The 24797-nt window shown below is 39.6% G+C and overlaps 1 protein-coding gene across 1 annotated transcript; it reads left to right on the top strand.

Moving 5' to 3' along the window:
* The first annotated feature begins 23282 nt into the window (after positions 1 to 23282).
* On the top strand, positions 23283 to 24239 carry LOC145094600 (uncharacterized). Its single transcript, XM_079032738.1, has one exon. The coding sequence runs from the start codon at positions 23336 to 23338 to the stop codon at positions 24128 to 24130; it is 795 nt and encodes a 264-aa protein (XP_078888864.1). The 5' UTR covers positions 23283 to 23335; the 3' UTR covers positions 24131 to 24239.
* The last annotated feature ends 558 nt before the right edge of the window (positions 24240 to 24797 follow it).

The raw sequence follows: 24797 nt of genomic DNA on the forward strand, positions 1-24797 counted from the left end.
AATCACTCAATTTTACACACAAGAGTATTGAATGATAGTATTAGGACACCAATTGTGTACTTTATGAGAATATCAAACAGATGACACACAAAAATGTTGAGAGTAGAATGCCTAAACATATAGACGAACGTTTAGAACAAAGTTCTAGATTTTGACCCGTAACAACCAGCTGTTCAAAGCCATTTTAACACCACCAAGGACTGCAAAAAATGCAATATTTTTCTATATTCCAGTATTTTATACTTTTAGATTTTAAGAAAGTACTTTTAAAGGTCTAAACGATTTTTCTACAATTTTATATGATTTTTACAAAACAGCCTATCCGTGCAGCTAAATTCTGACCAGCTGGTGAAAAATGCGATTTTCACCTAAGTTGGAGGCAACAACAGGTCTGGAAAGGAATAAAAGGAACTTGAAAAAAAACGCACGCCCTTACACATTGGAGGGACGATTGATTCTCCTTCATGAATAAAAGGAACTTGAAAAAAACGCACGCCCCTTGGCGATTGTCGATCCCTCTACATGGGGGTTATATTTGAATTTTACCATCTAGCCCCTTAATTCTCCATATTGTACCCCTTTTACACTAACCCTAGTTATATTGACAAATTAGATTTCTTTTTATGACATTTGAGTCCTTCAACCCCAATTACGAATTATATTTACCCTAATAATTCAATAAATCAATTTCATTAAATTACACTACTCTTAATTTTGATTAATTCTTTTAGATATTAAATAATACTATTTTTAGTTAATTTATTTCATTTTAACCTCATAAAACTAAAAAATATTTTGCATAAATAGTTCCTCGAGTAATGAAAAAACTAACGTCGTTTACGGTAGGATTTTCGGGTCGTTACAGCGTATCCCAGCTTCTTGCCATTGAAACTCTCCATTTCTCGTTATTGTACGTGAATGGACGTACATAACATCAAAATCTGATCCTAAAACAACGCCTCTCCACCCTGCAGATTACAGGTCGGAAGGCAAGAGAAATCGATGATGAAACACTACAGATAATCACCAGAAATGCAAAAGTCAACACCGATGCCCAATAATCAACGACGGCCACCGTATGAAAACCAGACGATCTGACGGAGTTTCCTGGAGAAACAGAGGAGGTCTGACGGCGTTTGCACCCACCAGAGAAGAAGACCCACCTCTGTACCCAACAGATAGAACTATTACCCAACTGACAAAATACAAAAGTGTGAGACACACCTCTTTTACCCAATGGTCAAAAGTGTGACTCAATTCTTAGTGGCTTGAACTTTAAGCCTTTGGTGAATTAGGCATTTGCGTTTGTTTGTATAAAATTGCATGTAATATGGTCAAAGATCTCGTATATTATTGACTGAGAAAATGAACATACAAAGAGACTTTGGGGTTTTGCTCAGCCTAACTATACTTCATGAAAAGTCTTCAATCATTGCCTTCTCAAATTCCTTCACAAAATGCCAACATTAGTTTTAATATTTTCAATACTCAACAATCTCCCCCTAAAAGTTGAAACTTGTGAAGATCACAATTTACATCTTCTTGGCATTTCTCCCCCTTAAATTGTGAGACTCATCGGAACATGGGGTATTCAAAAAGAGAGGAACATATCTGAAATATATCATCTTTAAAGAACATAGATATGAAAATACGAACTCCCCTTTGAACAGACATCTCTTCCCTTTGAATCTTCAACAAATAATATGTTTGTAAGTGGTATCGAGAGTACATTGGTTTTTGTAAATTTGTAAAACATCTTCTTAAAGTAGATACATAACATTTTATGGTAACTGTAAATCTTAACACAATACTTTTGTAACATCTCAAAAATCAGGTATACCTTGTGGACCTTCTTCTTTGAGTAATTGTCATTTTCAGCCCTTGATAAGAAGATGCTTGGTTGACAGGTACGCGGGGCGTACTGGCGTGTACGCTCAGCGTACTAGTCCGCGTTCTGATTGTGAAGGATTGCCAGGTACGTGGGGCGTACCCGGCCCAGAAAAGGAACCCTAATCCTTTGAGCCTCCCTATTTAAAGAACCTTATGGCCCTTTGTTGGCCACCTTTCTCCAGAGCCTTATCTTCTCAAAATCCTAGATCACGTTCATATAGCAAGGAATTTCCTTGGAGAGCTTGTTGGTGTGTTGTTAGCCATTGGAGTAAAGTGAAAAGCTTGGGAAGAGGAAGAGTTAGAGCTCAAGCTCTTAGATCCGAGTTTAGCAGTGGGAAAAGCTCTAGTTTGAGGTATAAAGCTTCATGCTTTCCATCTTTTCTGTTTGTTTCATAAGAAGGATGTTTTAGGGTTTTTGTCCCCCAAGTTTATGGATTTATGAGTTGTTGAATTCTTGGAAGCCGAGATCGGTCCCATGCTAGCTCATTTAGGGTTGATATGTGATAAAAATCCAGTCTTGGTTGTCAAAAGTTGTTCATGCATGAGATATGGACCTTTAAAGGTTGGAAATGGAGTGGGTTGGGTGTTGGTGACTTCCACAGCCATGCAAAGGCTTAAAGTCACCGACTTTATGGATTAAGTCGTATTAGAGAAGTTAGATATGGAATTTGGACGCAAGTAACGATCGCGGGAAGGCGCCGACATGATCCGTACACACACGCGGAGTTTTATATGTTCTTTTGATCTTGGGATATGTTTTATGAATTGAGATGTGATACATTGAGATTCTTATAATAATTATGAATGGAAATGTGTTTTGGAAATGTGAAAAATTATTTAAATTTTTACGGTGTTACAACTTTTTTTTGGTTTTTTTTATTTGAATGTAAATAGCTAGTAATGTATAAATTAAAATATCTAATTGTAGTAAAAATGCATGTGTTTTAATTTTTGGATGTCGTTTATATACTTATTTAACATTTTGCAAATCATAAGTTAAAGCTGATCACTTAAAACAACCACTGGGAAATGAGTTCTCACAATTGTAATGATTAATTTATTATTTGACTTCAAGCTACGGTGTTTGGTATTTCATTTAAAAACAACTTGTTGACTTATGGCTCTTTAAAAAGTCAATAAGTCAAAAAAACGTGTTTGTCAGTATGAAAATGACTTTTAAAATAATATTTAATTAACCTTTCAAAAATGAGATTTCAATAAATTAATTAGGATTTCTACTTTTCAAAACTCGTTATAATTTTTTTGGTTGTAAAAGAGAAATACCCCTTAAAACATGTATAATGCTTAGACAAACACTTTATAAAAAACAATTTATTGACCTATTAGACATGGATAGTTTGAATCGGTTTACTAGACTTAGATAGTTGGATTTCACTTAGCTCATTAAAGTACATATCAAATAAAAAACCGGTTAAAATAGTTGACATTTCGACCGTGGCATGACTTGTCACAAGTTTTTTCCTATTACAAATGTTAAGATAAGATTTGAATCACTTAAAATGAAACTTCAACACCTTATGTCTCGCTTAATAACCGATGAGTTATAAAAAGAGGACATTGGCCCACCGTTTTAGGCCGTCACACAAATCGTCATTTTTTTTATGAAACTGACGTGAATATGTGAAGTATGATGTGAAATGGTGACTCATTTTTAATAAATTGTCATGAGAACAATCATGTGAATTAATTTATGACCTTTAGCGATGAGAAAAATAAAAACCGAGACCACCCAGTTTTTAAAAACTGACGCCATAGCGCTAAAGACATTATGTCTGCAAGAGTTTGGTAATTCTCATAAACATTAACATAATAATGTATATTAGATGAAGTATAACTTGACTTACTAATATTAACTCTAAATTTCAATTTCCGTAGTTCGAAAAAGATAAATGTTTTAGCCATTAGGATTTAGGTATTCTCTATATACTATTATGTAATTGTATTTTGAAAATCAATCCATCCATTATCTGACATGGTATCAGAGATCTAGGTTAAAATCTTACTGCTGGCCACAACCTGCTAGCGCCACCCTCTACCTCAGACGACATTGTCTCATTATGCTTCACATTCCCTTGATTTTTTTCTCCTCCTAAATAATAAAGCAGCAGCTGACACCAAACTAGAGATCTTACATCAGCTTCTTCTGCTACCTCGTTTACTTATGTCTCCTCGTCGGATGGCTCCTGCCTCTATGCTTTTTGTCTTATCCTTAACTTATGTCTTGTAACATCCGGAATTCCAAGTATCATATTTTAATTATTTATTTTTGTCAAAAGAGGGACTTGACGAGTTGACGCCTAGACTCGTCGAGTAGGATCGCGATTTGCTGATTGGATTTAATGAAGGGACTCGACGAGTCATGGAGGCGACTTGAGGAGTCCGCGCTGTGGGCAGAAACCCTAAATCCTCAGGCTTGTGCCCTATTTAAGGGATCTTATGGCCCCCATTTTCGGCCACTTTCACCCTTGAGAGCACCAGAGGACCAGAGAGTGTAGAGAGAGAGAGAGAGAGAGAGAGAAAGAGAGAGAGAGAGGAAGCCATTTTCATCATCTCTAGTGTGATTTTGCAAGGAAGAAGGAAGGAGGGCAAGCTAGACGGCTTAAGGAGCTCAGATCTGCTACCATTTTATCAGAAGAGGCTACTAGAGGTATGGATCTATGCTCAATCTCGTATTTATGGTGATCTACTTGAATCTAGGGTTTTCTTATCCCTTCTTTAGCTTGGATTCGAAGCTTATGAGGTCCCAAGGTGGAATAACTCTTAGATCTAGACCTTAAGAGGTCCAGAGAGTCCCAACCATTCCGCTTTATGCTGTTCCATTAGAGGTATGAACCTAGGGTGCCAATTTAGAAGCTATTTCACCAAAAGAAGCATTATGGACGTTGCATTAATGCAAAGATTGAGCCTTTACATGATTATTGAGTATTGGGAAGTCAGATCTATAGGTTAGAGAAATAGATCTGAACTCAGAAGGTCATTTGAGTGTGGCTATGGAAGAAACTTGCCGAGTCCATAAGAGGACTCGACGAGTCGAGTCGAGGTTGCCTCGCGATTTATTACCAATGGTAACCCGTCGATTGGAAGGTTCACTCGACGATTCGAATGAGGCCTTAGGAGGATTCGGAGGACACACTTGGGCTCGCCGAGTCACTCGAGTGCACTCGACAAGCCTGGTCAAAGTTTGACCGTTGACTAGAGTTGACTTCAGTTGACCTTAGGGTTTTGGTTAAGCTGGTTCAAGAGAGGTCAGGGAGGGGTAGGATGGTCTTCTACCCATCCTTTACAAGTGAGGACATGAGAAAGTATTGATTAGAGATGTTATTATGTTAATAAGAGGAAGTTAGGTCGGGTTGTCGAGCACGAGAGGTTATCCGACATCGTACGAGGTGAGTCTTCTCACTATACTTTACCTAGAGTGGTAATTATGTGTGACCGGAAGGTCTTATGTGCTACGAGTAGAATGCGATGTATGCTGTTATATGATATGTATGTGTTATGTATGTTATGAGTAGTATGGTATGGACCAGAAGGTCATTATGATATGGACCGGAAGGTCAACATGATGGGTTTGAGCCATAAGAACTTTCCTATGGGCACATGCAAACCCTAATGCTTGGATCTAGGTTTCTCTAATTGAACATGCATTGAATCCAAGACTTACAATACTAGATTTAATGTAAACAATTGAATCTAATCATATGAAATTGGATCTAGAACAATACCTTGGATTACTTGCTTGATACTTCTTCTTCTTGTTGCTTAGAGTCACAATTGTCACTCCTCTAATGGCTTACAAACACCAAGTAGCAAGAGGATGATCTTGAGAGAGAGAGAGAGAGAGAGGAGGGTGAGAAATTGGCTCTAGGGTTTCTTGCCTTGCATGAGTGGCGATTTCCCTCACCCAAGGGATCTATTTATACTATGAGCTACTAGGGTTTCACCTTTAACCCTAATTTAATAACTTAGGCCCTAAGCAGTCCAAGATCCTCCTAGATATTAGGCTTGGACGATTTTATGGTCTCCAAACCCTAAAATCCGTCCACCTTTATATCCATAAGGATACATAGCCCAAAACACAACTATCACACATTTGACAGTTTATGCCCCTTTATTCAATTAACCTCTTTAAGTCACCAAATTAATTCTCAATTAATATATGACTTATATAACATTATTATTCCTTTAATATATTATTCTCATAATATATTAACAATGATATATGTTCTCTCTTAACAAATCATCCTGTCAAGTTGCTATGGTGAAGGCAACCCAAAAGGACCATGCACAACCGGGTCAAGTACTTACCAAATATGGTTACAGCCTTAGACACTAATCCAACAGTCTCCCACTTGGATAAGTCTAGTAAATATATATGTAAACACAATCCGATTAGCAATCATAGCTCTCAAAGACACTGTCAAACTCGAATCTTATCAGTATCCTGTCCTTTACATAAGGGATCATACAGTCCTCTATTTAGATATTATGCGGACAATCTCATGGAACTTATTATCCAGCAGTTGGTTCTCGATCTCAGATTCATTCGATATAGAACTTAATTGAACACATCAATTCAGTCCTGACTGGGCCCGACACATAAGTCAAATCAAATCATCGAGGGACCCTGATATCGCTTTTACCTTCTTAGGATAAAAGTAACAGATAAACTTCGACTTATATGCATTTACTATTTACTAATCAACTATACACAACAATGCGTTTTATGACATCAATTTACTGATGTGGTTTCGCATTGTCAATGCACAACCAATTAATAAACAATAAACCATATATCTTGGTTTTAAGACCATATGATATTATCGTCTTGCGATCACTTGTGGCACATTCCATAAAGTGATTCCAACAAGCGCGGGTTTATTCCAATGCTCAAAACTTGTTCATAAGCATTCATGAATGTTGCAGTAAACCTTTTCTATGTCTAATACCTTTTAGACACTCTACACACCAATTCATGACAATCTTCACTCATACCTACTTCCAACATATGAACGATTGTGGACCATCCGAATAATTCGATTATTCTTAATAACTCAATTATTCAGGAAGTCAAGACATGCAAAGTGAAACAATAGTTTAAACAATTAACATAAGACACTAGCTTTACTCATAAATAATACTCTTTTATTTAATCATCAAATGTCAATTACATTTATCTATTACATGTTTCCAAAAAATTCTAATCTAAACTAATATCGTCTTTCAGCCCAATGCTCATAGCGTGCTGCAAATGCTTAACCCTACTCAGTCCTTTTGTAAGCGGATCTGTTGGGTTATCCTCTGACGATACCCTCTTCACTACGAGGTGTCCTTCTTCTACTCGATGTCTAATAAAGTGATATTTTCTGTCGATATGCCGAGATCTACCATGATCCCTCGGTTCCTTGGTCAAGGCAACCGCTCCTTCATTATCATAGAAAATTCCATAGGCTCCTTTACGGCAGACACAACTCCAAGATCACCAATGAAGTTCTTCAACCACATCGCCTCCTTTGACGCTTCGCTCGCTGCAATGTACTCTGATTCGCACGTTGAATCAGCTACGGTCTCTTGCTTGGAACTTTTCCAAGTCACTGCTCCTCCATTAAGGGTAAAGACCCAGCCCGAATGTGAACGGTAGTTGTCCCTGTTGGTCTGGAAACTTGCGTCACTATACCCTCGCACCTTTAAGTCATCACTCCCTCCGAGGACTAAGAACCATTCTTTGGTCCTCCGGAGGTACTTAAGTATATTCTTGACCGCAATCCAATAAGCTCTGCCCGGGTTCCCTTGATATCTATTGACCATGCTCAAAGCAAAGGCTACATCAGGGCGAGTACAAGTCATAGCGTACATGATTGAGCAAATTGCGAAAGAGTAGGTTACTCGGCTCATCTCATCTATCTCGGCTTCGGTACTCGGACTTTGAGTCTTACTCAATTTGGCATTACTCTTTATCGGTAGTTCTCCCTTCTTCGAGTTTTCCATAATAAAACGTTTTAGTACCTTATCTAAGTAAGTATTCTGACTAAGTCCTATTAGTCTCTTACTTCTTTCTCTTACTATCCTTATTCCCAAAATATAGGAAGCCTCTCCGAGGTCCTTCATAGCGAAGCACTTCCCGAGCCAGGACTTAACCTCCTGTAGAGTCGGGACGTCGTTTCCTATGAGCAGTATGTCATCGACATACAAAACGAGGAAGCTAACTATACTCTCACTGGACTTGACATATACACATTATTCATCTTCACTTCATACAAATCCAAACTCTTTGACTTTCTCATCGAAGCAAAGATTCCATCTGCGGGATGCTTACTTAAGTCCATAGATGGACTTCTCAAGCTTGCACACTCTATTGGGATGCTTCAGATCAACAAAACCCTCTGGCTGAGCCATGTAAACATCCTCAGCCAACTTCCCATTAAGGAAAGCGGTCTTGACATCCATTTTCCATTTCTCATATTCATGAAATGCAGCAATGGCTAGCATCACCCTAATAAACTTTATCATAGCAACTGGTGAGAAGGTCTCATCATAGTCAACTTCGGGAGTTTGAGTAAAGCCCATGGCCACTAATCGCGCCTTATATGTATGCACATTCCCATCCACGTCGGTCTTCTTTTTGAAGATCCATTTGCACCCAACCGTCTTACGTCCGGGCACATTGTCAACCAAATTCCAAACTTGGTTGTCATACATGGACTGAATCTCATTGTCCATCGCCTCTTTCCATTTTACAGACTCTGGGCCTGCCATGGCTTCCTTATAGCTATTAGGTTCATCTAGATTTATTAGTGTACCATCACTAATATATGTGTCCCCTTCGGTAGTAATATGAAAACCATAAAATTGGGGTTGAACTCTAACTCTTTCGGAACATCTAAGAGGTAAGGACTCGTCAATTGGTTCAACCGAAGTTTCCTCCTCGGGTTGAGAGCCAGCGTTAGAGGTTCCTTCATCGCTTGACTCTTAAATCTCTTCAAGATCGATTTGCCTCCCACTATCCCTCGGCTTATGAGTTCTCTTTCTCGGAAAACCCCTCACCTCGCAATGAAGACAACATTGTCACTCGGTCTATAGAAGAGATATCCAAAGGATCTCTGCAGGTAGCCTATGAAAATAAACCGCTCAATATGAGGTTCGAGTTTGTCGTGAGTTTCTCGTCTAACGAAAACTTCACAACCCCAAACCTTGATATGTGCCAACAAGGGAGCTTTCCCTGTCCACATCTCGTGAGGTGTTTTGGCAACCTTCTTTGTAGGGACTCAGTTAAGGATATGGGTGGCAGTCTCTAATGCATACCCCCAGAATGAGATAGGTAGTGAAGCACGACTCATCATAGAACGAACCATATTTAACAGGGTTCGATTACGCCTTTCTGCCACACCATTCAACTGCGGTGTTCTAGGTGGCGTCAATTGCGAAACTATTCCGCATTCCTTGAGATAGTCATGGAATTCAAGAGTTAGGTACTCTCCTCCTTGATCGGATCGAAGCATCTTGATTTTCCATCCCAATTGATTCTCCACTTCATGTTTGAACTCTTTGAACTTTTCAAACGTTTCTGACTTGTGCTTGATTAAGTAAATATACCCATATCTACTATAATCATCGATGAAAGTCACGTAGAAGCGGTTCCCATCCTTGGTGGTAGATCTAAAGGGCCCACACACGTCGGTGTGTATGAGATCCAATAAACCCTCACCCCTCTCACAAGTGCCAGTGAAGGGTGACTTGGTCATCTTTCCAAGTAAACAAGATTCACATGTGTCATCTTCCCTAAGGTCGAATGACTCCAACACTCCATCCTTTTGGAGTTGGGCTATGCGCTTCTTGTTGACATGTCCAAGACGACAATACCACAAGGATGCTTTATCCATACTATTGGAAGAATCCATACACAACACATCATTTTCTAGGTTATCAACAACCATAACAGTTTCATAAATTCCATTACAAGGCATAGCTTCAAAATATAAAACACCATTTAGATAAGCATAAATCGAACCATTCTCATTATTAAACGAATATCTAAATCCTTGTCTAAATAAACCATGAAAAGAAATGATGTTTCTTGCCATTTCTGGCGAGTAGCAACAATTATTTAAATCTAAATTCAATCCATTAGTAAGCACTAAAGAATACACTCCAATCTTGGTAACAGGTGACGATCTTCTGTTCCCCATGATTAGATTTATTCTTCCAAGCTCCACATCCCTATTTCTTCCTAGTCCATGCAAATTAGAACAAATGTGGTAACCACACCCTGTATCAAGAACCCAAGAAATAGCATTAGATGAATCATTAGATTTAATTGTGTAAATACCTGCGAAAGATGGCTTGATCTTTCCATCCTTATCTTCTCTTCCAATGCCCTATTTTGTGGCAATGATGGCACTCTGCCTCCTTTGGGTTTGGGTTGGGCTTAGCAGGATCAACCTTGGTCCCACTAGAAGAGGAACCATCTTGGGACTTTCCCTTGCGGTGGTTCTTCGAAGAAGCCTTCCTCTTCTTTCCCCTTTCCTGCCCAATAGCCAAAACAGGAGCATCGGATGGATTAGGAGTTGGTGCAACAGACTTGTCCTTGAGGTTGCTCTCAACAGTCCTTAGGAGCCCTTGGAGTTTGCTTAGGGTGACCTCTTCCTTGTTCATGTGGTAGGTCATCCTAAATTGGTTGTAGCATGAGGGCAAGGAGTGAAGAACAATGTCGATAGCCAAATCTTCCCCAAATTTGACATTCAACTTGTGAAGACGATCAACATACCTTTTCATATTTTGCAAGTGCACGGTTAGAGACTCTCCACTTCCCATTTTTAGCAGTGATCATATTTGTTATGATCTCATAGCGCTCTTGCCTCGCGCTTTGGTGGTATCTCTCCATCAATTCTATATGCATTTCATAAGGATACATGTCCTTATAGGACTTTTGGAATTCGGAGTTCATTGTGGCTATCATGATGCAATGGACTTTCGTTGCATCACACTCATGGGTCTCAAAGACAACCATTTCTTCGGGAGTAGCAGTTTCTGGATTGATCTTCTCGAGCTTCTCATCGAGAACATACTCTTTGTCCTTGTAACGCGCGATTGTGCGAATGTATCTTATCCATTCGCTAAAGTTCGATCCATCAAAAGTCACTTTTTGACAAAGGCTCATTAGCGTGAATGAGCTAGCAGCAGCGTTGTTCGCGTTAGACATCTACACATAGAAAGGAACAAAGTCGATTAGAATTAAGTCCCTAATTAACACCCAAAATGAAAATTTAGGGCTAGGATCCAACAACATTATTTACACATTAGAAAAGGGATACCGTAATCCAACATGCAAATAATTTGGAGGTAAGTGAATGACGATTCACTAATTCTTCACCGTGAAAAACATAAGCTTTAAGTTTTAAATGTCTTGAGAATTCCTAGATTTCTTTGAGATACATTGAACTTTTCAATGGCATGTTTAAATCTCGATATGCCCCTCTAGTTTGTAACTGGGATACCGAGGATCTCAAAGCGGGTGTGAATAACCATGCAAATCTACATGGTGCCTTCATTGTTACAATCACCTATTCGAATTGCCGGTAAACCACACACGCTCCACCGAACTATGACAAACAATGAATCACCCTTTGCCACCTTTGCTTAGAGCCAATTAGTGTGCCGGTTAACCACACACGCTCCACTAACTTCTTAGCAAGGGTGCAAAGTGTAATTTCATGGGATTGCATCAATTCACTTTTCCTAAAGTGACTAAGATTGGGAATTTTATGAAACACATTTAGCTACTTTATATAGATTCATTATACTTATTAATGAGAAGAGGTTTGCCCTATCCTACCCGTTCGGCTAACGACCCTCCACCAGTCAAGCAAGCGGTGGGTGTGAGTGTACACCCATTAAGCGCCATTTTATAGGCAACAACCTTATACCCACCTTATAGACTGGCTTCGTGAATGAGGCCTACTAACGGTAAGACTAGCATATTTTAACTCATATATATATATATATATATATATATATATATGTATATATATGTATATATATATATATATGTATATATGTGTATATGTATGTATATATATATATATATATATATATATATATATATATATTAAGCTTGTAATAATATATTAGTATAGTGTTGAGTTTTAAACTTGTAAAATTCTAGGGTTTGAAATATAAATTATTCAAATTAAACTTTTAATCACAAAACTTAAATTTCAAAACTTGAGGACACGTTTTAAACTTTTCAAAAACATAAGGATCAAATAGCAAATAATATAAATCACTAATTAGATTATTTCAATTTTATTTTATTCAATTCTACTTGCAAGACAATTCACCAATTGAATTCAAATAATCAATTATTATCATATAAGGAAATTATTATTCAACTAATTGGTAAATATCTTTTGTTTGGTCAAGAATATACTCATATATATATATATATATATATATATATATATATATATATATATATATATATATATATGTTTAAAATCGGATTTTAAAGACCCAAAACAGTTAAGGCAAGTTTCCTCAAGTAAAACAACAAGAAATCCCGAAACTAGCTCCTTTTGACGCTCGAACTCGCCGAGTTCCTCTATGGACTTGCCGAGTTGGAGCTACTCGCAAAGTCCACAGTGGAACTCGCCGAGTTCATCAGGCAGAAGCACAAAAATTGAATTTTTCAAACAACAAGCAATCAACCAATGCATCAATTCAATAGAAATCAATCAAAGCTCTGATACCACTGATGGGTTTGAGCCATAAGAACTTTCCTATGGGCACATGCAAACCCTAATGCTTGGATCTAGGTTTCTCTAATTGAAGATGCATTGAATCCAAGACTTACAATACTTGATCTAATGTAAACAATTGAATCTAATCATATGAAATTGGATCTAGAACAATACCTTGGATTACTTGCTTGATACTTCTTCTTCTTGGAGCTTAGAGTCACAATTGTCACTCCTCTAATGGCTTACAAACACCAACTAGCAAGAGGATGATCTTGAGAGAGAGAGAGAGAGAGAGGAGGGTGAGAAATTGGCCCTAGGGTTTCTTGCCTTGCATGAGTGGCGATTTCCCTCACCCAAGGGATCTATTTATACTATGAGCTACTAGGGTTTCACCTTTAACCCTAATTGAATAACTTAGGCCCTAAGCAATCCAAGATCCTCTTATATATTAGGCTTGGACGATTTTATGGTCTCCAAACCCTAAAATCCGCCCATCCTTATATCCATAAGGATACATAACCCAAAACACAACTATCACACATTTGACAGTTTATGCCCCTTTATTCAATTAACCTCTTTAGGTCACCAAATTAATTCTCAATTAATATATGACTTGTATAACATTATTATTCCTTTAATATATTATTCTCATAATATATTAACAATAATATCTCTTCTCTCTTAACAAATCATCCTGTCAAGTTGGTATGGTGAAGGCAACCCAAAAAGACCATGCACAACCGGGTCAAGTACTTACCAAATATAGTTACAGCCTTAGACACTAATCCAACACAATAGTGTATGGACCGGAAGGTCATTATGGTATGGACCGGAAGGTCATACGGGTAGGGCCGAAAGGTCTACTAGGGTTGGGACGGAAGTCCCCTGAGACACATGGATCGGAAGGTCCTATAGAGCTATGGCCTTGAGTGACGTATGTGTTGTATGTGGTATTTTAGGGAACTCACTAAGCATTTATGCTTACCGTTTGTGTGTTATGTGTTTCAAGTACCAGCGAGGATCGCGGGAAGGTGCCGGCATGATCTGTACACATTGATGGAGTTTTATATATTTGAGATATTGGGATTGTTTTTATTTGGATGACATGTGTTACATGGGATCTTGACATTTCTTATGAATGAAATTATGTTTTAAAAATGAAAAAAAATTGTTTTGGAAATTCACGTTGTTACAAGTTGGTATCAGAGCCTTTGTTTGAGGGATTCTGATGCACCTTCGGGTGTATTTGAACTCAAAATGAGGATTTGAGAAAGTTTTTTTCATAAAAGAAACAATTTTTCTAAAAAGTAAAGGAATTTGAGGAAAGCAGAAACAAGAAGTGTGTACGATCAGCCAGTGCCCGAACGAGTAGGTAGCAGTAACGAGCTAGGTATTCATATTAGGACTAGAGTGACTTAATTTGTGATGCCTTAGCCTAGGAAATTACTGCTGTTATGAGATGATTCGAGAGCGAGTAGGTAGCAGTAACGAGCTTATGAGAAGTCTACCAAAGGGTAGCCTATTCTTAGCGAGATGTAGAGTACTTGTGATCTGGGATCCTAGGAGGAGGACTTGGGATGAATGCTGATGCGGTATGGAAGGTAGTATAGGGCCCGTACTACTGAAAACACTGAATCAGTGCGCAGTCCAAGTAAGAATCCTTAGGGTACTAGGGGACAAGTAGGGTTGAGTTATCGAGTGCGAGTATACTTGAGCGAGCCTTTGATATTTTTATGTTGTATTTCAGAGAGACATCATGGTTGGGACATGCCACATACCAGAGACCAGCGACGTGAGTGATGATGAGCTTCATCAAATGATCCACGATGAGGTGGTTGCGGCTATCCGCGCAGAGATACCGGAGATGTTTGGGTCTATCAAGATCACCCTGATTGAGACGTTTGACGAGACATACGTAGCGGTTATTGAGGTTGCGGTTGCTTCTAGACCTCAGGGGGTGACTCGTTGTTGTTCCGGGAGTTCAGCAACACGAAGCCACCAGAGTTCGATGGGACGCAGGATCCGATTTCTGTGATGAGATGGATTTCTGATATCGAAGGACGCTTCTACACCTGTTCGTGTCCAGAGCATCTGAGGGTTCGGTTTGCGCTGAACCAGCTTCGCTTAGGAGCGAAGGACTGGTGGAAGTTTGTGACGGAAAACTTCACTCTTGCAGAGATCTAAGAGGTGACCTGGGAGAGGTTCACCACCATGTTTAGAGACGACTATGTTCCCCCGGTGGAGAGGGAATGGTTGGCAAAGGAGTTCTTGTCCCTCAAGCAGGGGATGGAGTCCGTGACTGTGATTACACAGATCTTTCACAAGAGGGTGTTGTTTTGCCCTGAGCACGTGTCGTCTGAGCAGGCACACATGAGCCGGTATTTGAGCATTCTGAGGAGGGACATTTGGGAGTTCGTGGCGAACTCGACTTACTGGACATTTGTTGAGCTCCAGGAAAATGCTCGTAAGAGGGAGATTGAGTTGGAGACTCAGGCCAGGGAGGAGGCCGAGTCTCAAGAGAAGGATAGGCGGCCGATACCGTCTCAACCGGTAGCCAAGCGGGATAAGTTCACTGATACGAGATCTGGAGGCCAGAAGGGCCGCACTTGTGGGAAGTGCGGCAAGGGACATGATGGAATGTGTCGAGCGGGTGCTTGCTACAAATGTGGCTAGGAGGGGCATAAAGCCAAGGACTGCCCCAAAGGATTTATGGTTTGCTTTCATTGTAACCAGACGAGTCACCTGAGGGCCAAGTGCCCACAACTGTTACATGGATCAGCATAGGGATCTGCCCCTATTACTGCACGAGCTACTGAGGGTCGGCCAGTGAAGGTCGAGGCACTGAAGACTCGCGGGAGAGCCTTCCAGTTGACAGCAGAGGAGGCCCGCGCAACGCCCGATGTCGTGGATGGTATGTATTCTTTCATTTATTTATGCCGAGTTGGGATATTGTGCTTATATTATGATATGCATAGGTACTTTCCTTGTGAGCTCTGTACCTGATTTGGTGTTATTTGACTCGGGTGCGAGTCGATCATTTGTGTCGTTAGTGTTTAGTCAGCACATCAGTATTCGACGAGAGGCGTTGAGTCGACCTCTAAGAGTTTCCATAGATGGCGAGCGAGCGGTGTATGCTACTGATGTGATTCGAGGATGTGTACTTGAGATCTTCGGTGTTGAGTTCCCGATAGATCTGGTCCCGATTGCGATGGGGGACGTTTGCGTTATAGTTGGCATGGATTGGTTAAGCCGATTTGGAGCGGTTATAGACTGCGAGCGGCAGATGGTGACAATACGAGACCCTAGTGGGGGAGTGCTGACTGTATATGGCGAGGGTACCCGATATGGGTCAACATTTTGTTCGGCTGCCAGAGCGAGACAGAGTTTACAGCAGGGCTACAACGGGTTTGTAGCTTATGTGATGGATACACGAGTGGCTGCTGGGAGGCCGAGTTCAGTTGATGATGTTCCAATAGTGCGTAAGTTCCTGGATGTTTTTCCCGAGGAGTTGTCGGGTGTGACTCCCGAGAGGCAGGTGGATTTCCGCATCGATTTGGTTCCGGGGGCAGCGCCTATCGCCAAGGCGCCTTATCGCCTTGCGCCACCAGAGATGCAGGAGTTATCCTCACAGCTACAGGAGCTGTTGGGGAAGGGGTTTATTCGACTGAGTAGCTCACCGTGGGGAGCGCCGATCCTTTTTGTCAAGAAAAAGGATGGTTCACACCGGATGTGCATTGATTACCGGGAGTTGAACAAGTTGACGGTCAAGAACCGTTATCCATTACCGAGGATCGATGATCTGTTCAATTAGTTGCAGGGAGCATCTTGGTTCTCCAAGATAGACTTAAGGTCTGGATATCATCAGATGAGGGTGCGTGACGAGGATATCCAGAAGACGGCGTTTAGGACTCGTTATGGGCACTACGAGTTCGTGGTGATGCCTTTCGGGCTCACTAATGCACCAGCAGCGTTCGTGGATCTCATGAACAGAGTATGCAGACCGATGTTGGATAGATTAATGATTATGTTCATAAACAATATTTTGGTGTATTCGAGATCTAGAGAGCAACATGAGGAGCACCTGAGAGAGATTCTCGGAGTATTGAGGTCGGAGAGGATTTACGCCAAATTCTCTAAGTGTGATTTCTGGTTACGAGAGGTCTAGTTCTTGGGACACCTCGTCAACCAGAATGGGATATTGGTCGATCCGGTCAAGATTGAGGCGATTATGAGCTGGGAGGTGCCGAGATCCCCCACCGAGATCAGGAGTTTTCTAGGGTTGGCCGGCTACTATCGGATATTTATCAAGGATTTCTCCAAGATTTTCGTGCCTCTCACCAGGATGACCTGGAAGGGTGTTGCTTTTACGTGGGGTCCAGAGTAGCAGACCTCGTTTGAGACTCTTCGCCAGAGACTGTGCGAAGCCCCGGTGTTAGCCCTTCCAGAGGGAATGGAGGATTTCGTGGTGTATTATGACGCATCGATATCGGGGTTGAGTGTGGTGCTTATACAGAGAGGACATGTGATAACGTACACCTCGAGGTAGCTGAAGCCTCACGAGGTTAAGTATCCCACCTAAGTTTTGGAGTTGGGGGCCGTGGTGTTCGCCCTCAAGATACGACATCATTATTTGTACGGTGTTCAGTGTATCATATACACGGACCACAAGAGTTTGAAGTACTTGATGGATCAGCCCAACCTGAACATGCGCCAGAGGAGATGGTTGGATGTGGTAAAGGAATATGACTGCGAGATCCTGTACCACCCGGTCAAGGCTAATGTTGTAGCCGATGCCCTGAGACGTAGGGCGGAGAGTGCCCTGATACGAGATAATTGTATGAGGATGAAGGTGATGACTTCGGTGTTAGATACCATCCAAGAGGCCCACACAAAGGCTGTGAGACCGGAGAACCACAAGAGAGAGCGGGTGATTGGGCAGGTATCTGAGCTTGTTACCGATAGCCGAGGGCTTATGACCTTTCAGGGGCGGATTTGTGTGCCGTTTACGGGCGGGGCACGTACCATCCTGATGGAGGAGGCACACAGATCGAGGTTCTTGATTCATCCCGAGGCCACCAAGATGTATTTGGACCTAAAGAGAGAGTATTGGTGGCCCTGTATTAAGAGGGATGTGCATGGTTTGTTGAGAAGTGCTTGACCTGTCGCGGGGTTAAGGCCGAGCACCAACGACCACATGGAAAGTTGTAGCCACTTGAGGTTCCCCAGTGGAAGTGGGAACAAATTTCCATGGATTTCATCACCAAATTGCCGAGTACCGCGAGGGGTGTCGATGCAATTTGGGTGATCTTTGACCCGCTGACGAAGAGCACTCACTTCCTTGCTATCAGCGAAATCTCTTCCGCAGAGAGGCTGGCGGAGATATACGTGAGGGAGGTGGTATCGCGGCACGGGGTGCCAATCTCGATTGTGTCAGATCGAGACGTGCGTTTCACTTCCAGGTTCTGGAAGAAATTCCATGAGGAGTTGGGTATGAGGTTGCATTTCAGCACCGCTTACCACCCACAGACGGAGGGACAGAGTGAGTGGACGATTCAGACGCTCGAGGACATGCTTCGAGCATGTTCTGAACTTCGGAGGAAGTTAGGACACGTACCTACCATTGGCTGAGTTTTCCTATAACAACAACCACCATTCGAGTATTGGTATGCCTCCCTTCGAGTTGTTGTATGGGAGGAGGTGTCGGACTCCCTTCTGCTGGGGAGAGGTGGGGCAATGAGTGATGGGTAGCACTGAGATAGTGCTTCAGACGACTGAGCAGATACAACAGGCCAGACAAAGGTTGCTGACAGCTCAGAGTCGTCAGAAAAGCTATGTGGATAGGCGACAATCTGAGCTCGAGTTTCAGGTTGGTGACTTCGTACTCCTGAAGGTATATCCTTGGAAAGGAGTGATTCGATTTAGGAAGAGGGGAAAGCTGGGGCCCCCGTACATTGGTCCTTTCAGGATGACCGCGAGGGTGGGCAGGGTAACGTATCGTTTAGAGCTACCTGCGGAGTTGAGCCAGATACATGATACCTTCCACGTGTCTCAGTTGAGGAAGTGTATAGCCGACGAGTCGGTGGTAGTGCCACTAGAGGATATATAGGTGGATGCGAGCCTGAATTATGTTTAGAGGCCGATCGCGATCTTGGATCGGAGGATCAAGGTTCTGAGGAACAAGGAGGTGCCCTTGGTTCAGGTCCAGTGGCAACATCGGAGAAGGTCCGAGTTGAATTGGGAGCCAGAGTTGGAGATGCGGGAGCAACATCCATAGTTGTTTGTAGAGCGAGACTTCGAGGGCGAAGTCTGATTCTAGTGGGGGAGAATTGTAACATTCGGAATTCCAGGTATCATATTTTAATTATTTATTTTTGTCAAAACAGGGACTCGACGAGTTGGCGCCTAGACTCATCGAGTAGGATCGCGATTTATTGACTGGATTTTATAAAGGGACTCGACGAGTCGTGGAGGCGACTCGACGACTCCGCGCTGTGGGCAGAAACCCTAAATCCTCGGGCCTATGCCATATTTAAGGGATCTTATGACCCTCATTTGCAGCCACCTTCACCCTTGAGAGCACCAGAGGACCAGAGAGCGTAGAGAGAGAGAGAGAAGAAGAAGAAGAAGAAGAAGAAACCATTTTCATCATCTCTAGTGTGATTTTGCAAGGAAGAAGGAAGGAGGGCAAGCTAGACGGCTTAAGGAGCTCAGATCTGCTACCATTTTATCAGAAGAGGCTACTAGAGGTATGGATCTATGCTCAATCTCGTATTTATGGTATTCTACTTGAATCTAGGGTTTTCTTATCCCTTCTTTAGCTTGGATTCGAAGCTTATGAGGTCCCAAGGTGGAATAACTCTTAGATCTAGACCTTAAGAGGTCCAGAGAGTCCAAACCATTCTGCTTTATGCTGTTCCATTAGAGGTATGAATCTAGGGTGCCATTTTAGAAGCTATTTCACCAAAAGAAGCATTATGGACGTTGCATGAGTGCAAAGATTGAACCTTTACGTGATTATTGAGCATTGGGAAGTCAGACCTATAGGTTGGGATGAAAGTCCCCTGAGACACATGGATCAGAAGCGTATGTGTTGTATGTGGTATTTTAGGGAACTCACCAAACATTTATGCTTATCGTTTGTGTGTTATGTGTTTCACGTACCAGCGATGATCGCGGGAAAGTGCCGACATGATCTGTACACATTGATGGAGTTTTATGTATTTGAGATCTTGGGATTGTTTTTATTTGGATGACATGTGTTACATGGGATCTTGACGTTTCTTATGAATGAAATTATGTTTTATAAATGAAAAAAAATTGTTTTGGAAATTCACGTTGTTACATCCCTTCTTCATATCTATTTTCCGAGTAAATCAGAATAGGCTCCGTCCGCCACACCTCGAGCCCTCTTTCTTTCTCGTTTTTTTTTCTGGACTTCTCTACCGCCGACACGATGATCGTCACCGCCACCGCTCCTGTCTTCTTATATAAAGGAATCGCCGTTGATTGCTGCTTATTATTTCTCCTTCTCCAACGAGCAACTGTTGTTAGCTGTCATTGTTAGAGTTCTGTCACTGTCACCGTCGTTGTCGCTGTCTTCGTTTATGCTATGTTTTATGTTTATGTTTTTCCAGTTTAATCGCCCCCTCTGCCCGGGGGGGGGGGGGGGGAGGGGGGTGTTAGTGATTAGGGTTTAGGCCCAAGCCCTTTAGGGTTTAGATTAGGTATTTTATGTATCCCTATTTATATGAGGTTTAACCTCACTATTTATCAATGAAGACTTCTATTATATATCAAAATGAAGTGGTGAAACAAAGTAATGTGTTAAAAAATGCGTCCCTCGAAGTGGTTACAGTTAGTCGTGGTTTGGGTTCGAAAATTAATAAGGAGGAAGCATTTATATTCAACTGAGCAGATCATAAAAACACTTAAGCAATGTATAGAAAAGGAGGCGTATGTGTTACTTAATTTGACTACTTTATATATTTCACTTTTCTTTTTAGTGTAGTTGGTCTTAATGTTATTGTTATTTCGTTAACAGGAAGAGTACTTCTGTAAGGTTAATTTTGAATATGGATTGGAATTGCAGACTGTAGCCGGAGAAGATGCTCATCTTTAGGCTAAATTTTTTCTTGCGATGATCTACATATCAAAAGGGTTTCCTGAATGTGATCAAGATATGTATACAATATATACATTACAATTTTTTAATGTATTGGCTACATAACACTTTCATTTTAGTATTAATGTCAAAAACTATATTTTAGAATAGTTTTCATGGGTTGTATAATTTGTAATACAAATTGAAACTGTTACATTTTGGATTGAAAGTTATTTTAATGTGAACTTGTAGCTTTGGGTAGACTTGATGACTATTTAGGTTTGGTTGCTCGGGATTTTTAAGAGTACGAAGACTGTGTTGAACGTGCCAAATAATTATTGCCTAGTCTACATGTTGTTCATAAACCTACAACACATGACATCACCTTGCAATGTGAAGAGGTAGAGCATTTCATCGAAGGGGGCATTTGCAACATTTGTAAAAGATGATGACCTTGCAAAGTTTGTCGTTGGTACAAAGAGTATGGTAAACTTTGTAGGTTTATTAGGGATGTTTAATAATGGATAATGGTTAATTTGTAAATTAATATTGTGAACAATCTTTTAATAATGGACAAACACTTTATCAAAAACTAATTATTGACTTTCCCACCACAAAATTAAGCTAATTTAGATACTTTTTAAAAAACTCATTTTCTCACCACCTAAATGTCCTTTAATTTGAGGTTCAAAATGAAATCCATAACACAACTTAATATTTATCTAAACTAAATAAGTAGAGGGAATCACTTAAAATGAAACTTCGACACCTTATGTACTTATCACTTTATGTCTTTATGTCTTATTTAATACACGAAACAAGGTCAATGTACAAATAACATAAGAAAACCCGTTGTAAAAGATGACATTTGACCATGGTTTTCGACCGTGGGAGGACTTGTCATAGGTTTTTTTTAGGTTATAAATTTCAATATAAGCTTTGAATCACTTAAAATGAAACCTCAATAGCTTGTCTCGCTTAATAACCGATCCGTTATAAAAAGAGGATATTTGTCCACCGTTTTAGGCCATCACACTAATTGCTACTTTTTTTTTTATGTAAAACCGACGTGAATGTGTGAAGTCGGATATACAATGGTGGCTCGTTTTCAGTAAACTGTCGTGGAAACAATCATATGAATTAGTTTTAGAAATTGCCAATGGATTTCCAACTGACAAATTTTGTAGATGTTCAATCATTCTGTTTGTATACCATGGTTTTATTTTTGGCAATTGTTTTGTATTTTACCTTTTTGTAGGAAAACCCCTAATCTTTTAGTACGGAGTAAAAATGTTTTAAACATAATAAAATTTTTAGGTTTATTTGTTCTAGTTTTGAGGTATTATATGTAGTAGTGAATTTGGTCATTTTTGTTGAAGTCTTGTTGTACTAAAAACAAAAACAAAAGAAAAAAAAATGATCAGCGATTCTGTGTTTCTCGTGTATATAGTCTCTCATAAAGTTTTTTGATAATGATGGTGATTTTTTTGGCACAATAAATTAATTAATTTGCATCATAGTATAGAGAAATTTTATTATGTTTGATTTCTTGGTTTTGTAACCTACATTAATAAAGAGCAGCAATATAGAGAAACAAAGATAGCAATAAAAAAATACAAACGATGGAAAAGCAATTTATGAGGAAATTATGTCGGTGGTAAATGAAGTTTATAAACTATCAACATTTTGCATGTTATCATGTAACAAGTGAAAAAATAAACTAAAAATAATATGTTTTTTTTTCTATGTTCATATATTATTATATCATCTCCAAAAACTTATATCCAACATTTTTTTTTTCTCGAATGCCCTCTAATGTATGATGGACTAAAAACTGGTTTTAAACAACTTTTTTTAACTAGCCGATCGATCTCGTATTCCATTTAAACAACTTTTTTTAACCTCAAACCATCATGTAGGTAAAACTAGGAACTTACAAGACGAAAATAGCTCAGGTATATGATATGATCTGGGCTCCTTTTAATATTGAAGAGTTCTAGCTAGGGCGTGAAAAATGGTACATTTCGGTAAATATATCAGAGTCAAAAGTCAGATGAGAAGGGCTGGAGGTCCTTTAAATTAAGTGGCAAAATAGCATGCCGCATGCAAATTTTCATTTATCTGTATTAAATACGACACTGTATGTCGTAAGAGCACATTCGATATAACAACAAAAACAAATACAGCACATTTCTTAATTTAATGTTTCAAGAGATGCCGTTTCCGAATATCTACTTTCTATTTGGATTTCAAGGTTGGGTCACTACTATGATTAGACAGCTAATATGTTCTGCACTTGATCTGCAAATCCTTCCAAACTATTAATTTATCTAAAAATATTGCACTAAAAACAAACTTTGTAATGCAAAAGTTAGACAAGGCTTGAGAGAACGGCATCTATATATGATGATTAACAAATAAAACAAAATTATGAGCTTTTGTTGCCTAGTTAGGAAGCAGGGTCAACTCTTTGTAATGACATGCACATGTTGGCTTGTGATTGATTCACTCTATATATCCCCACTTTGTATATATACGAACAATTGGACCTACAACTAGTATCACAAAACTTTTAGTTCTTTCACAAATAATGGCTTCTACCTCTTGTTTACCTGATGATACTCATCATATCCGATCAACTAGTTTGCCAACTAGAGCGCATCCAATCATTCTTCAGGCGCAAGAGGAGATCTGCAAATTCAGAACATGGGAGGCCTCGATATCATCTATTCCTACTGCAGATTCAATCTGCAGTGCATTAACGAGGTTGCAAGTATTGTATGAATGCGTTGACAATGTTCTCAGTTTGCCTTTGACGCAGAAAGCTCTTACTCACAACCAATATACAAAATTGGTCAATGAGTTGTTGGATAAATCCATCAGTCTTATGGATATATGTGGCTCTACAAGAGATTTGGTCTCGAAAGTGAAAGAAAATGCGAGAGATGTTCAGTCGGCCATGAGAAGAAGAAAAGGAGAGGTAAGCTTAACCACTTCCTTTATCAAGAACCTGAAGAAAGAAGCCAAAAAAGCTATGGCGTCTTTGAAGCAAATTGATGAGAAGATTGGGGACATGAAACCATTGGATCTAGATCACCACCTCTTATCAGCTATTAAAGTGGTAAGAGATGTTGGAGTTGTGAGATCTTCTGTATACAGGTCACTGTTGTTGTTCTTGTCTGGATCTGTTCCAAACTTGAAATCCACAAAGTGGTCGATTATCCAAAAAATGATTCAGAAAAAACCAAGTGCTGGAAAAGATCCGCTTGAAATTTCAAATAAAGATCTGGAGTGCCTTTTTCAAGAAATGGAGAATGGTTTGGAGTGCATGTTTAGGAGTTTAATCAAAACAAGGGCCTCTCTCTTGAATGTTCTTTCTCGTTAATGTTATATCATAAATGTATCGCAATGATAAAAGTGTCTTTTAAATGTATGCCAAATTTATAAGCATTCATGCTTCAGATTTTAGTAATGAAAGTGTGCAATTGCAACCATGTGTACGTATTTGAGCGTATCAAAATTTTTGAAATATAATTCCCTTAGATAAAATGACGTTTTTTACTTATTGATGTGTCTTATCCGTGTCCTTGTAGATGATGTTTATGTTGTTCCCAAGTTCATTTGATAAGCCTATATATCCATCTACTAACCATGTCCTACTAAATATATAATTGCTAAGTGATGTTAGAACAAATTGTTCATGATTTTATGAAGCAATCAAAATATTGAATCACTAAGAAAAAAAAAAATGTATACATAGTATTTCAATGGCATCTATCCACTGATTTCATAAATCAAAATATATATAATTTTTTGATGTAATATACTTTTAGTGCATGTTCCGATTATCTAATTTTTTTGTTTATTTGATATTTAATATCATACTTAATTTAACAAATTAAGTAAACTAATTAAATTGAAAATTAAAGTGTTAGTATTAATTAAAAATAAATTCATAAAATAGTTTAATATATTTACACAAAAACAAATTAACATTGTTATATATATATATATATATATATATATATATATATATATATATATATATATAT

This window comes from Lactuca serriola, chromosome 3 (genome assembly GCF_051521515.1).
Source record: "Lactuca serriola cultivar US96UC23 chromosome 3, Lser_US96UC23_V15, whole genome shotgun sequence".
Lineage (NCBI taxonomy): Eukaryota > Viridiplantae > Streptophyta > Magnoliopsida > Asterales > Asteraceae > Lactuca > Lactuca serriola.

Excerpts from the sequence above, each read along its gene's own strand:
- LOC145094600 (XM_079032738.1), top strand. The coding sequence starts at position 23,336 with ATGGCTTCTACCTCTTGTTTACCTGATGATACTCATCATATCCGATCA.